This window comes from Cariama cristata, unplaced genomic scaffold (assembly GCF_000690535.1).
Source record: "Cariama cristata isolate BGI_N322 unplaced genomic scaffold, ASM69053v1 scaffold40455, whole genome shotgun sequence".
In the NCBI taxonomy this organism is placed as follows: Eukaryota; Metazoa; Chordata; class Aves; order Cariamiformes; family Cariamidae; genus Cariama; species Cariama cristata.
Window position 1 is genome coordinate 1 of NW_009618847.1, and position 15816 is coordinate 15816.

The window sequence follows — 15816 nt, forward strand, 5'->3', positions numbered from 1 at the left end:
TATTTATTTTTAAATCTGGAGCCTTTTAGATGAAGCCTCAGGAAACTCACTTCATGTGACTCACTTCACGTGTCTGTATTGCTGATGTTATTTTTAACCTTTCTTTATATAACTTTCTATACAGTTGGGTGTAGTTATGTAGCAAGAAAACATCCTTGTGTCATGAGGGACTTCACCCTAGGGCAGCCAAGATCTCCCAGGCCCTCCCCTGGGTGTGTAAGCTCACAGCTGTCAGCAATCCAACAGGACTTTTCTGACTGCAGTCGCCTCAGTGTTAGTGGTGTTCTTTAAAGAATAAAATAACATAACTCAGTTTATGTCATTATGTTTTCATATCTCATATTTTAGTCCCTTTTCTATCCCAGCCCATGTCCTTCTCAGTCTAGACTTTCATCATCAGCCTTTTCTGTGGATTCTAGCTCTTCTCCTTTTTCATCAATTTTCATTTTACTTATTCATATTTTGAATATGAATGGGTCAACATCACTGTATTCTCACAGAAATTTTTCTTCTCTTTTTGTGTATATGCATGTGTTGTAGATTCCCATAGGTATAGGGGCTCACATCAATAAAATAACTCAGTTAACATCCTCTGTGATCCAGGTTCTGCAAGGATTTATGCTAAGTGGAACTGTGTGTGTGCAAAATGCTAAGCCTTTAACTAAGCCTTGTAGGATTTTGCTTCGGATCTGGTTCTAAATATTTGCAGAACTGACTCTTGAATTTGCCAGATACTACCTTTGAAGAAAAAATTGTAATATGATTACTTCTCAAACACCTAAACATAAGTGCTGTTACAAATTTATGAAAACACATTGCTAAAAAATCTGGGGTCACCAAAAGTTTACACATTTACTGTCCTATGAAGTGTTCTGGGGAAAAAAAAAAAAAAGGTGGTGGGATTTTTCCAGTATTTAAAGTGTAGTTTGTGCTTTACTTTATTACCCCCCAATAATGAAATCAGCTTTGCAGTCCTTCTTTGCAGTCCTTCCTGTAGTTTCTTCTAGAACAAAAGTGGTGCCGTGTTGATACCAGTAAAATGTAATATAATGGAATGTAAAGTATTTATTTGAAAAACTGTAAGGTAACCATTGACAGAGGAGCAAATTAGTTTTTAACATGCAGTGTAGAAGGTTTTTTTATCCTGTTCTGCTTGAAAATGCCTATGATTATCTCCTTTGAGAGTACTTAAAAGCTATGTGAAATTTCCAGTCTTCTAGATAGGCACTGTAGATGTCACACTGTTGATGCAATTGTAAATGCAAATTTAATAGGAATATTAACTTTTAATTTCATGCCAACATATCCATAATATGGGTACTGTATTGTCTAAGATGTTTCATGGTGTTTTGGAATTTAACTAACAGTGTTTGGTTTTACTTTTAAACATCTTCAGGAAAGGTTTTGTGCACTTTTTTAATACTGTCAGCATAGAGCTAAGCAGAAAAAATTGTTCAAGGAGTTAATTCTCATTAAACCTTTCAGCCACCAGATGTGTTTCTACCATATGTTGTATTTGATGTTTGTGTGCCATGGTGACTTAACAGAAATGCATTAAGTGTGGTATGAAAGTCCAGGTTGCATCACTTTCCTTGTGTGTATATACTAATGTATAAGATATTAAAATTATCTAAATATGTTAGCAACTTACTGTAATCATAATTTACAGCTTGTTGTTGCAACTGTTATGATTTTATTGGTAATCTTAATTTTGCAGTTTAAATAGGCACTTGAAATAGTTTAAAATTGCGGGGAAAATATCATTCTAATGACCTGGTTTATTAAACATATAATACATTTTTTATTCCATGCACCAATCCTCAAATCTTTGGAAGAGACTGTTTTCAAATGTTGTGAGAAGACTTATTTTCTTACTTAGAAAAAAATCCTGTTCTTATTGCAGCTGGTTTTAGAAGAAGCTTCCGTCTTAGCAGAAAAGATAAAAAAACAAACAAATCTATGTATGAGTGCAAGAAGAGTGATCAGTATGATACGGCAGATATCCCAACATATGAAGAAGTTGCAAAATATAGACGACAACCTAATGACAAATACAGGCTTGTAGTTTTGGTTGGTAAGTTGTTTTCTTTATTTTTGACCTGTTAAAACAGAGGACTGCTGATTAGCACAATGCTTAGCACAAAAACATTTAGATTGGAAGGGATCTCAGGAGATCGCCTGGTGCAGCCTCCCACTTAGCAGGATTAACTCTGAATTCAGAGCAGGTTGCTGATGGCAACAACTTTGGGAACCTGTCTTCCCACCTCACACCTCAGTAAAGAGGTGGCCTTTGTCTTCTCAAAGTGTATCGGAAGGGTGCTGGTGGGACCCCTGAAGACCTCTCTTCTCCAAGCTAGACAAGCCCAATTCCCTCAGCCTCTCCTCACAGGTCATGTGCTTCAGCTCCCGACCATCTTCAAGGTCCTGCGCTGGCTTTACCCCAGTTTATCAATAGGTTTGTTGTAGTGCAGGGCCCATCGTGGACAGAGCATTCCTCACAGGGTCTAACGAGTGCTGAGTAAAGGGGAAGAATAATTTCCCTCTATCTACGGGCTAGGGTCTGGCTGATACAGCAGAGTCTTCTGCTAGCCTTCATTGCTGCCAGCGTGCGCTGTGGACTCGTGCTTAGCTCACTGCCCACCCAGACCCCCAGCTCCTTTTCATCCAGGCTGCTCCCCAGCCAGTCAGTCCCCAACCTGTACTGCTCTGAGGCTTAGTCTATCCCAGATGCAGGACTTCGTATTTGTCCTCAGCAAGTTTCACAAAGTTCTGCCAGCCCATGCCTGGAGGATATCAAGGTCCCTCTGAATGGAAGTCCTGCCCGTGAGCAAGTCACTTGCATCACCCATTTTGGCATCTACAGACTTGATAAGGGCCCATTCTGTGTCCTCCTCTGGGTTATTGATACAGATTTGAAACAGTATGTCCCAGGTAGACACCTGACGAACTCCACTTGTAAGGAGTCACCCAGTGGAGTACAGACCAATAACCCTTTCCCTTTGAACAGGATCATCTGTCCGGTTTTTCACCTATCTAGTAGTTCACCTATCTAGACAGGATGTCCCAGCTTGCGTATAAGGATGCTTTAGGAGATCATGTTTAAAGCCTTGCTAAAGCAAAGGGAGATGACATTAAAATATAGCTACCATGGTTACTAGTCTGAACCTGGCAGTCAAGCTGTACTAGAACTCAAAAGAATTAGGTCAGTGTTGTGCTCTTAGAGATCAATTAATATATCTATGTGGAACAAAAGAGGAAAAAACAAACAGAATCAATACCCGTGGTCAGAGAAGAGAGAATATATAAATGGAATGAAACAAAACCATCTACTGTGTTAGAATAAGTAAATAGACAAGTAGAGAGAAAGGTGTATGAGAGGGGGACTTCTGTAGGCCAAGAACGGATGTAAGCATAGCTGCAGAACACTCAAGATGTCATCCTTAGTCAGCTTTCCGTTCTTCTGTAGTCTGCCACTGCCATGGCTTCCCCACAGCATTTAGTATCTAATCAAAAGATTGCTTCAGTCTGCTAAAAAAAAGAGAAAGTACATTATCTGAAATTTTTCAAAGGTAACCATTGGAGTAGCAACGAGTAACGTCTCATTGCTTGTTGTTTCTTTTGCAGTAGCGTGTAGGCTAATGCTTCATTAGTAAAGTTTCCTCCATTCTGAAAGCAGCAGAGCAGAGAAATATGACCCTCTATCAGGGACTGTTATAAACTGTTGAGTAGCTGTGTTTTTATATCGCTCATATCCAAGGGAACATTAAATTTAGTTTTTAATAAACAGTTTTGTCACTCTCCAGCACTAAAATTCAGCCACCTACTAGTGTGATCACTGTGAGATTGTGGGCTATATACAACAAGTAATAACATGGTTGAGTTGATTTTACAGTTACATCAACAGAGTGCAATGTGAAGGTGTGATAAGTAGACTTTTTATAACAAATTGCATATGTCTGATCTAAGGAATACCTAGAGATTTCATGTGATTTTTGTTTTAATAAATCAAATGAAGAAAGTGTGCTTTTTCAGTAACAAAAGCAGTTCAGAAATTTATTGCAGACTTCAGTAATTCTAATGTTTTTCTCTGGATATTAAGAGCAGCTTAAGTCTGGCCAATACCATAAAAATGTCTTGGGCAAAATGTGGAAAAACTAGCAGAGCTAGGCAATGCAGGTATAGTAGAAGCGAACACGTTTAAAAAGCTTTTTGTGTGCCAGTAGCAGTATTCAATATAATGTGTCAAATATAATTTGGATATTAGTACCAGGAAACAAAGGGACAGATAATTAATCTATAGCTGTAATTGGTGGGGCTACTAAATGTCTGTTGTGTTATGCTAGGCCTAAATGTATAATTTACCATTGGAAGGTTTTTTTTAGGTTTTGTCTTGCCCTTTTTTAAGGGGAGTTTGACAACTTTGAAATGGAAATTTCTTTTGATTTCATTTTAAATTGGTCTAGTCTAATATACAGAATGTAAATTGCACACACAGTAATTTGTAGCATCCTGTAGTGTGGTATATACTAGTCTCAGTTTCAGCTAGTTGTATTAGTTTATTGGGATTTTACCTTTGCTGCAAATGTAGGTTCATGAATAAAGTCCTGCATATCCCTGTGGCTAAAATAACAGATCATCTGAAGCACTAATGATACAGATGCTTCTGCTGTGCTTTTAGTTGTGATGGATGTGATGAGTCTGCTAAAACCAAAATGATCTAGTATCATGTCACCAGTCATATTCTGGTAACTTACTGTTCCCAGTCAACCAACAAATCCTTGAAGTCTTCCTTCACAAATGTTGCCTGCATCCTAAGCATGATACCTTGCAGCCCTATCAGGCAAAGGCAGAATATTTAATATGAAACGTATTATTTAAACACTAGAATTTTCATTTACTTTAATGAGGGAAAAGTCCTGCTCACAAAGGCTTCTGCTTCAGTAATTGTGAGGGCCAGACTAGTACAAATTTTCTTTCTTAAGAGTCAGAATGGATGTGCCGCAAACTGTAACTTTACACGGCATAGTTTCAGCTAAGTCAGAGCTTTCTGAAGGGGCAGTGCTAGGATAAAGCGAGGTCAGCAGTAACAAACCATGGGCACATGTCCCCCAGAATGCAGGCAGTTAGGTGCATGTGGTGTTATCACCAGAGGCATGCAAAGCCTTTCAGGTGCTGTGGTCACCCATGGTGATGCATCTGTCCTAAGTGGGCAGTGGTGGAAGCAAGGAGCAGAGGTGTGTAACCACGAAGGAGCAGTTATTATTGGTTTGTGACACAATGAGAAAAGTCTCTCTGTCTCTGAATTAGGCTGTCTGTATTCCCCACAAAGGTGTCCTTCTGGCCACCGCTGTGAAGAAAAGCAATCTGGGACTGGAAAAGTTCTCTATTGTTATATTGCTTACATTTTAAAAAAAATCCATCACCTCTGGTTTTATCATGAAGGAGCTATGTGGAGGCCAGGTCTGTCTCAGAGCAGGGCAGGATGAAATGGAAATGACTCCTAGCTCTCCACATCTCCTGACTTACCTTTAACGTGTTCAGTGGTGTCTTGCAGAGACTTAATAGATCTACAACAGTAGTGCAGGAAGATGGACTACCGTGGCCATACTTCTTCAAGTAAACTATCAGGACAATGAAGAAAGAGACCCAGAATTGTTGTCTTCATTAAACCTTCCTGGTTGAAGGAATGGGTAGATCAGCATGGCTCAGGAATGAATACATAGGATGTAAAATACTGCCTAGCGTTGCCCATGAGAACACCAGTATAAACTCACTGATCCTCCTTCAGTGAACAGCAAATCTTGAAGTACACTCCAACCGCTAGTTACAATTTACTGTAACACAAAAACAATAAGGTTCTACTTTCCTACCGCACATCTCATTGAGCTACAGTTAGACATGCATGTGCAGTCATTGCATTATAGTGATCAACTGTACTAGTAATTGAGCTACAGAACCTCTCTCAAGGCATGTTTTCTACAGGGTCTTTATGATCCCAACAGGGATGTTGTTACTTATATCCCAAAATATTTTCTGAAAGACCTTTTTTTTTCCTTTTTTTTTTCCCCCCCCTTTCAAATAGACTTCTAGGAGCTCAGTATGTATCTATGGGTGAAGAATGGCCAGTTGAGTTAACCCTCCTGAGACCTGAACTTACATCAAACAATTTTTTCAGTTTCTTTCAGACATGTCTGAATGGTACAAAATTTAATGCAAGTTTTAATGATTGGTGGTTTAATTCTGCAAGTGTCCCTCAATAAAGTCAGGTAGGCACTACACTCCAGTTGTACAGGATTAAACCATTACTTAGCTTCCATGACTCAACATACAACAGCAAGCAACATAAATGTTCCTTTAAAAAAAAAATAAAATATCTCTAAATCTGTGACCATAACTCTAGATATTGCTGCCTGGGGTGATTTATAGTAAACCAAAACTATGCTACAGTCATGGATCCCACATGCCTGGCATTTTACTATAAGAATCTGGATTGTCCTTTTCAGTCCTGATGCTTTATTCTCTTCTTGAGTTCAAATTGTGTAATTATTAGAAACTGGCATCTTTCTCTGCTGCATCAGAATGAAAAGAATATTCAGAATAGAAGTGTACATTACACTTGGGAGACATAGTGTAAAAATCAGCATCGTGGATGACATTGCTAATCAGGAATCAGCCTTCAGCGTCCGTATGTTACAGTTATGAGAACTCTGTGAAGACAGCACTGAAAAAGAAGAATCTACACCTTTCAGTAGTTAAATTTAAAGATTATTTTAAAATGGTAATCTGGAAGGGAAGACAGAGTAGTAGTGAAGTTGTGGTCTGGAAACAGATTTGGTCTAAGTTTCCAAAGCATCTGTCACAGGAAGTGAAGCCTGGATTCTTTATAAATAGAGCTAAAAGCATATTGTTGATTGGACAGCACGTAGACTGAGGAAATAATATTTGTGTAGATTTGATGGGAAAGATTTTTTTGCTTGAAAGGTATAGAATGATTTTTTTTTTAATGTGAATTCCACTTGTTTCATTCTACTTTGCTAGGATGTATTGAGAATTTTAATTACTTTTCCTATAAAAATCCATATTTGCCTTAAATAGCTGAACTATTAAAAAAGGAAAAATGTTTGTTTGTTTGTCTTAAATAAGAACAAAAGTAATGCCATTATTCACACAACACATTGCTTTCCTCTGCAGACATGCACCAGTAGAGGCTGCTGTACACCATATTAAGTAAACATTTATACATACTGATAGATTAATTTACAGGCAGGTCAGAGATGGAACTTGAAATATAGTTGTGTGTTTAACTTATGTAAACATATAAAAATTATAAATGCAGAAACTCTTAAGATTTTACAGAGAGACCATAGTCTGGGCGTAGCAGCAAAGTAGCAAGCATTTGCTTCTCATCATTACATGTTTCTAACTTCAGACAGGGTGGATAGCCATTTTTGCAAATAGGCACCTGAAGGTGCTGAAATATCAATCTTTGCTTTTTGACTCTCACTAGTAATTAACTACTATATCACTACTTCATTAAAATGTTTATTAGGTTTTGTATTTCTGATGTCTAAAATGTCTCTGTTAAGAAGCACTCCATGCATAAATGTGTCACTTACTAGACAAGCAAGAATCTTCCTTAAAACCACATGTATTATCCTTGTATTATTTGGGATATGGTTCCAATGACACACTCTCCTCTGTGTTCTGCTGTTGACCTGGCTTTGCAGAAATGAAGCCACTGCACTGTCAGAAACACATGAGCATGCAGAGCTGAGCTCCCTTCACACACACAACACCATGGCCCCACCACGAAAGAGGCCAGGCAGGCTGGAGCCCTGCATGAAGGGCTCCCGGGGACATGCAGCGATTGTCCATGGAGCCTTTGAGACCTCACAGGACAGAGTGCCCTCGCTGAGACCTAAAGCACCACTGGCAAATGGCTAAGAGTTAGGGACAACGCGAAAGCCAAGAGCAACGCCTGCTCAGTAGCTATTAGGACAGCAGTACTTGAGTGGAGGTGGAGGAGACACGTCAAAAAAATTCCATGCAGTCTTTGTTTCTTCCTGCCATCCTCTTTCCAAGAGTGGTCTCTCTTTGGCAGCCGCATGAAGAAGGAAACATTTGCTTTGGACCAGTTCAGACAGCAGGCAGGAGACGAGCATAGTTTAAAAGAAAATCAACAAGAAAGAAAAACCCAAACATCCCAAATGGGTTGTGACCTGCAGAATGCTGCCCTTCCTCCCTCTCCCTGTGCGATGCCGTGCTCACACAGTCAAAAGGAGGACAGTGACAGCCATGGCCAGCCAGCAGCCGGGCCGTATTCCTGCCAGCAGCCAGGGCTGGAAGGAGCAGTGCTCCCAGGACAGCCTGGTGCAGACAAGGGATGCAGCAGCTGGAGGGAGTGAGGAAAAGGCCATGCCACAGAGGGCAGAGGCTTTGGGGGGACTTCCTGCATGCCAGCTGGGGTCCTCTGGTCTGTGAGTTGGGCATGTTCTGGCAAAGTTAATAGCCAAACCAGGTTTTGTGCTGGAAAGCTGCAGGTTAGGGTGCAGGGGTCTGTAGTAGGGCTGAGGATGGAGATAGGTGCATGCTAAGGGTGGTTGCTGTAGAAAAGAAAGTTAGCTTTACTGTCAACTTTTGCACTGATTTTTCCTCAGTAATAAAGTCAGAGCAGAGTAACTGCCAACTACATCCCCTGAAATTTGTCAGTGCTGTATATTCTAGGAGAGGCTAGAACCATGGGCATTTCCAAATTACTCTGATTAAAAGCCAGTATATATTATAGATATAGGTTACATAGTCTTATCTCGGAGGGTACTTATAGCTGAAGATGAGAGAGAACTGGCTGCTGGGAAACAGCATGATTTTTTTTCTTTCAGGTCCTGTAGGGGTTGGACTGAATGAACTTAAACGGAAATTGCTGATCAGTGACACCCAGCATTACGGGGTAACAGTGCCACGTAAGTAAAAATACACTTCTATTCTAATGCTATACTTGCATTATTATCCTTTGTTATTGCGTTACCTTAAGACACTTTCAAATTTGGGTCTCTAAATGCATGCTTGGCATCCAAATTACTTTTCTAATTTTTAAAAGTGCTGCTGCAGTTGTATTTTAAATAGCACTGATTAAACTGATAGGATGTTTTGGCTCAGAGGCATTGCAGTAGACTTTTAGTACAAATTTAACATGATTGATGTCAGCAAGGTTTAGTAAATGAAACTCAGCTGAAGAACACCCTGGATTTGGCTGTAAAGCAGTGAAACATACTCTGTTACCAATGCTTGCTTTCAGCAAAATGGCTTTTATGTATTAGACGGGCTGGAAAATGAAGACTGATGATAAACGCTTTAATCCTGTAAATAAATGATTTAAATCTCTGATTAGCTTTAGAAAAGTTGATTTAGGGATTTTTTTCCTCCTTCCACCTATCTGACGAAGTAGTGTGATTTTTATAACATTGGATAACATTGTTCTACATTAACTTCTACAATATTTTATTGGGTTTTCTTTAATGTGGAGGACTTGAGAGTTTCAGACTTCCATTCCTTGGTTTGCTTTCTACTTGCACTTGTGCCTGCTATAGGGATCCTTCAAAAATATGGCTCCAACATTCTGCATTTGGGAGATACTGTCAGAGATTTTTTGCAAGTACAGGTATTCTATAAAGTATATATATGAATGAATTTGCTAGGTAGAAAAATGAATACACTTGGTTTTGGCAAGTCATTTCATTTGCACATACTTGCTTCAGCTGGGTATTGAAAACAACCACCAAAAAAGCCAGATGTTCCCAAATACTTAACACATTGAAGCATATGCAATCATTTGCCCAAAAATATTTCTCTAAAAATTGACAGTATTCATCAAGCTGCCTTCTCTCTTTTCTTTTCCAAATTTGTGGTTATAATTTAAAACAAACACATAAAGAAATCCTTCTCACTGAAATTCAGTAAGTCAAGACTTAGAGGGAGAACTGGGGTTCTTGTCTTCGAAATGCTCCTCTTCCTGTCAACCTAAGAAGAGTGTGAGATCAAATGGCATTTAAGACTCTATTGCTGCAAGCAGGTTGTGTATGTTCATATGCGATGGGGGATACAGGATGCCATAACATATGACTTGTATTAAATGGGACTTTGAATGGATTCATTAACCTTAAGTGGCAACCCTACAAATAAGTTTCATTTGTAAGCAAAATCTTTATACCTGGTACTTGAGGGAAAGTAAGAAGTGCAAATACAAGGCTACTGAAAGAAAGAGGAGTTCAGTTTTGATCACCAGAAAAAGAAAAGCACTAAAACATAAAATTCACACCCCATTTTTTTATTGTCATGCTTCACATACCATAGCTACAAGTGTTGTTAATGAATGTAACATTTTATAAATCAGGTTGGTGAGCTTTGTTTCCCTTTATGGTCTCATATGCTAATAAGTTTAACAAGTGGCAAGGCTGGGGTAATTGTTATGGACTGCTGCTCCTTTTATTATTCAGCTGTCCTCATTTTATTGCATTTTTCCCCTAGTTAATAAAAATGATAATCTGATACTTGTCCAGTAGGGGTTTTTTCCTGCTTTTCCTGCATGCTTTTAAAACTCAATTCTGTCATGTGCTTGTGTGCCACCTACCAGATCTAGAGCAGCCTTATGTCCATCAGAAGTGAGGGAACCGCTATGCTTAGTATTGCACAAGGGTCGTGTGCTTTTCAGTGTTTTCTGAACTGGTTTGCATTACATTGTTTTGTGCATCTTTCCTTTTTTTTTTTCTTTTTTCATTTAATGAAACTACAGACACTACCCGTCCAAGGAGAAGCCAAGAAAGTGATGGTGTCGAGTACATTTTCATTTCCAAGCACTTGTTTGAGACAGACGTACAGAATAACAAGTATGTCGAAGAGATTTTAACTAGAACTGCAGTTAAAACAATGGCTTTATTATAAAATGGTGCTGGTTGTAATTGTAGATAATAAGTCAAAGTGGATATAAGTTGCAGTGATTTGAAGATGTGTTAAAATTACATTTTGATATATAAACAACTGGCAAAAACAGAGCAAAAAAGCAGTATGTGCCAACACAACGGTTTTGAAGCTTCCAAGTAGTTTCAGTACTTTGGCTCCTCAAGAAGACACTGAAATTGTAGGTGTTCAGGATAGAGGAGCACTCTTTCAATAGAGCATTGTCTGTCATAGCAATAAAGCATTGCCACTCTAGGAGGGGGGGCCCTGGAAGTGCTGCAAATGTGCCTGAGTCAATGTTTGCGTAGTTCTGCTCTCTTTCAGGCCAGATACTTCCTCTGCTTTTGAATTTAGAGATCTACAGTGAAGCCCGTGCTGTAAACCTTCCAGAAATTAAACTAAAATGAAGACAATGGTAGCATCGTGCTCTCTAGCAGCCTGTAAAGTACTGTAGCTTGAAATTCTGCCCCAGTGTTTCAGAGGGCAAAAGTGTATTAGACACAAAGCTGTGGGTTTTATTGAAACTTCAAACTGTGCTTTGCTTTTTTGGCAAATAGCGCTTGCGCTTTTATAGCACATAACCAGCCGCCTTGGTTCCATTAGCACCATTGTTGCTCCTCCTCTTCTGAGACACAGAATTTGGATACTCTGTAGTGTGCAATGAAATTTCAGTAGTTTCTATTGTTTAGCTTATCCACTGTTTTATTGCATTGCATTAGTTCAGAAAAAGAGGTGATGGAAAACATTAGTGGGCTGTTGGACTACAGTACTTTTTTCTCTTTAACTGTAATACAAGCAGGTGTTACTGATTTGAAAGTGGTAAAGTAGAAGATTTCTTAAAATTGACATGCTGAAGTACTTGACAGCATTTCCTTTATAAAACATGGTAAAACTCTCATGTAAAGTAAAATATTTTTGCTCCTGAATTAGATCTTATAAACCAAACTGATAAGTTTTTTTTCTGGATAAAATGGAAATGATTCCAGTTGTTTTCACCTTCTGCCACAGGTTTATCGAGTATGGCGAGTATAAAAACAACTACTATGGTACAAGTTTAGACTCTGTTCGATCAGTTCTAGCTAAAAACAAAGTTTGTTTGTTGGATTTGCAGCCTCATGTAAGTAAGCATGTCTTTTGGACTCTTGTAGTTCCCCATATTGCATATTGGGATTCCAGGGAAAAAAATGTTTCTGAAATGGTATAATTTATTTCACGCTGAATAACTGTTGAGTGGGCTTGCTGGGTATCTTTATCACAGCAAGGCTGTCTGAAAGGAGAGGAAGGAAACTTCAATACATATTGGCAAGTATTCAGCTCAGTAATTAAGTGAATTGAAAGCCTGCAGCATAATGCCAAAGATATAATTACAAAATGGTCCTATATTTCCATTCATCTTTCTGTTGGTTTGGGTTTAGAGGTTCTCTCTCAAACTTTGATTTCAGAATGGCTTTGAGCTACCACCCAATCCAGCAACTCTCACGTGTTTAATAAGACTGTTCATGCCAAGGGTTTCCATGCAGGGTGGACATGAGTCAAGGAACACACTAGATGTGATGTTGGCTGGATAATTGTTAAGAACATTCCTCTCTAAAGCATTTGTTGTTGCATTGACCTTGTCTTTCAACCCCGCTGAACAGCTCCACTGGGAATTGTTGTGTTACTAATAACCACAGTGCTTCCAGGAGCTGGACTAGTTTATTTAAACCCAGCCAAAGTATTTCTTCTCCAAGGGTGGCCAGCCTATGACTTCTGAACCCCAGCAGCTTGTGAACAGTTCCTGGGGCAGTTTCAGATATGGGACTGTGCCCTAGGAGCAGGGCAGGGGGGCTGCGCTGGCAGAGGAGCGGCCAGGGAAGCCAGACCCCGTGCTGGGGAGGAGGGGAGCAGGGCAGGGTCTCCTGCGCTGCAAGGCTGTTGCCTGTCCAGCACGGCCCTGTTTTCCAGCGAAGCACTAAATTCTCTCGGGGACCCAGGCTTGTGAACCATTCTGGGAGCCCACTCTCCCCAACACAGCATTTTCTGGTGGGCCCTGGCAGTGTGAAGAGGACAGAAAGCTTCTGGCCATCCCTACTTCACCCTAAGCTGCTGGCCATCCCTGCTTCACCCTGTGCTGCAATCTGAATCATAGACCTCCCTCTAACTCCATACGTAGCATCACTTGACTCGCTCAGGAAGGGTAAACAGCAGGGGGTTGTGTGGTGGACACACAATATTGAAGAGAAAAATCATTGACCTGTTGTGACCGAGTGTCGCAGACACCTTTTGCCACTGCTTTTCATGGAGACAGAAAGTGTTGTTTCTGCTAAAATGCATTGAACTTTTCCTCCTCCCCTGAACGCCCTGCTGCTCCCCTCCCTCCCTCCTCCTACTCCCAGAGGCAGTGGTGTGCACAGCCCAGCCTTTGCCGGACTGATGGGGTTTACCAGCAGCCTGTGTGGAAATTAAGAGAAATGGTCACCCTTGGAGAAATGGTTTTCTTACCATTCACATGAAAATTCTCCTTGGGTGAATCAATGCCTATCTGCAGAGGGATGGCAGTAAATGAAATAAACTTCATGGGTTTATTTTGGTTACTGGGGAGTTTCTTTTATTACGATAAATTCCATTGTGTGAAATAAACTGATTAATTAAAATCTTTCCTCTTCCCAGACAGTGAAACACTTACGGACATACGAATTTAAACCATTTGTTATATTTATAAAACCTCCATCACTTGACCGTTTGAGAGAGACCAGAAAAAATGCCAAGATTATTTCAAGTAAAGATGATAAGGGAACTGCAAAACCCTTTACAGTAAGTATATTTAGACATGCTAAAATATGAGAACTTGTTAAGGGTTTTGTAGATTTTTCAAGGTTTACCTTGAAAATAAAGGTGATCACTGGATCTCATCGACAGTACTTGTCAGGACTTACACATACTATCTTGTTGTTTCCCAGCCTCTCTCATATTGCAAATTTACTGTTTTCATTGTTTGATAATCTCATGGGTGTTTACATTTCCATGGTCCTCTGATTTTATGTCAGTGAAGAACCCCCACAATGCAAGTATATTTTTATGTGACATAATGCTGTGGATTTCCTTTAAAAATTTGCATCTGGGCTTAGATGTTTCTGTTCAAGTATAAGAATTTCCATGTTTTATCAAGTGTGTTATTGAGTCTAAATTTAGAGGAAAGGTCAAATATAAAGCATCAATTAAAAAAGTAAATGCTACTTTAATAAAAAGTCCATATTTGTGGATAAGAGAAACAGGTTTTTAAAATGTTATAGGGAAATGAACACTGTAAGAAAGGAGAAAAATCTAAGCAAGTAACAAATGCTATTTTGTGTCAATAATCAGAAAAAAATATTAGTCATGTTACCCAACAGTAACTTACTTACTTCCTTGAAATATAATGAAATATTTTAATTTAAGCTAAAGCAAGGCTGATCTTTGTTAGACTTTGTTTTATCTACATTTACGGTGTGTATAATTTTCCCTCATTCAGATGTTATTTAGGATTTTTTAGATTTTCTTTCAAACTGAGTCACAGATATACTCACAGACTTTATCTGTGTAGAATATGCATTTGAAATAGTTTGGAAATAATTCGCTATAAGAATATGTTCTATGATATATAAAATGTAAGAGGAGTTCATTCTTAAGAGCAACCTTCAGGATGTTGCTTAGTTAGGACGAGTTTCATCTCTGAGTTGTGTAAACGTGTAAAAATGTAAACAATTAAATTCCTAAGATTTGTTCCCTCCCCAAACATGAAGAGAAATCCACTGAGGCAGGTTGAACCAGACATAGGAAGAGAGCTCCTACCAAGCTCTTAAAGGAATAAAGGCTGCACTGTCATGTATCACATGCTAATAGCAAGCTGAGGCTTAAGTATGTATCATCTTTAAATGTATCATCAAAGTAAACAGCTAGAAACATTTTCCACTGGTACTGCTAACAGAAGATGTCTCTGTAATTAGCATGCAGTGACTAATTGTGTCATTGCAAGGGGAGAGATGAAAGAATTGCCTGTTGAGCAAAGTCTACTTGTGAGAATGCTCTCTGCGATCACTTCTAATGGTAATTTGTATAATTTTTTTATTATTATTAAAAGTACAATTTCCATCTCCTGATGAGATAAGAAATAAGCAAGTAGCTTTGTGTTGACCACAGAATGAGTTTAGTGATGTTGCTATGGACTGACTTATGCCTTGCACTGTTCTTACTAGGAAGAAGACTTTCAAGAAATGATTAAGTCTGCTCATGTGATGGAGAGCCAGTACGGCCACCTTTTCGATAAGGTGATAGTCAACGATGACCTCGCTACAGCTTACAGTGAGCTTAAAACCACTTTTGACAGGTTGGAGACCGAGACCTTCTGGGTTCCTGTCAGCTGGCTACATTCATAAAAACATTTTAAATAGACAAAACTGCTGTTGTTTCAGCATCTAAATATGGGGCATGGTTAGGCATTACTCAATGGCTGTTTTCTTGGTAGGAGGGCTTTCTTAACTCTACCTGAGCAGCAGGTACACTCTTCATGCACTTGGAACTGATTTTGTTTTCCTGTGTCTTCAATCCTCCTGCCCACAATTTTGGGGCAGAACATATTAACGTGAAGTCTTACTATGCTCCATAAAGTAAGCTAATACTGATGAAACAAAACTGCCAAACACCTCTTTATCATCATCTGTCTATTTCCAGGGTAAGCTTTTTTAACGGAGAGTTTGCAGAAGTTACTAATTGATACTGGAGATCAGCACTTTGATGGTTTTAAGCATAACTGCTTCCATAAAGAGCATATCAGCACTTGGAAGTTATTACCACTTAAGTGCTTGGGAAAACTGAAGCAGGCAAAAGTGACCAACGTTTTTATGA

At 39.2% G+C, this 15816-nt stretch overlaps 1 protein-coding gene across 1 annotated transcript; it reads left to right on the forward strand.

The window, feature by feature from the left end:
- Window positions 1-1903: 1903 nt before the first annotated feature.
- On the forward strand, window positions 1904-15347 carry LOC104162314 (MAGUK p55 subfamily member 7; the record flags this gene model as incomplete). Its single annotated transcript, XM_009701014.1, has 6 exons — window positions 1904-2074; window positions 8880-8960; window positions 10790-10883; window positions 11962-12070; window positions 13603-13746; window positions 15168-15347. Coding segments are annotated over 6 exons (779 nt in total), but the record flags the coding sequence as incomplete, so codon positions are not given.
- Between the last annotated feature and the right edge of the window lie 469 nt (window positions 15348-15816).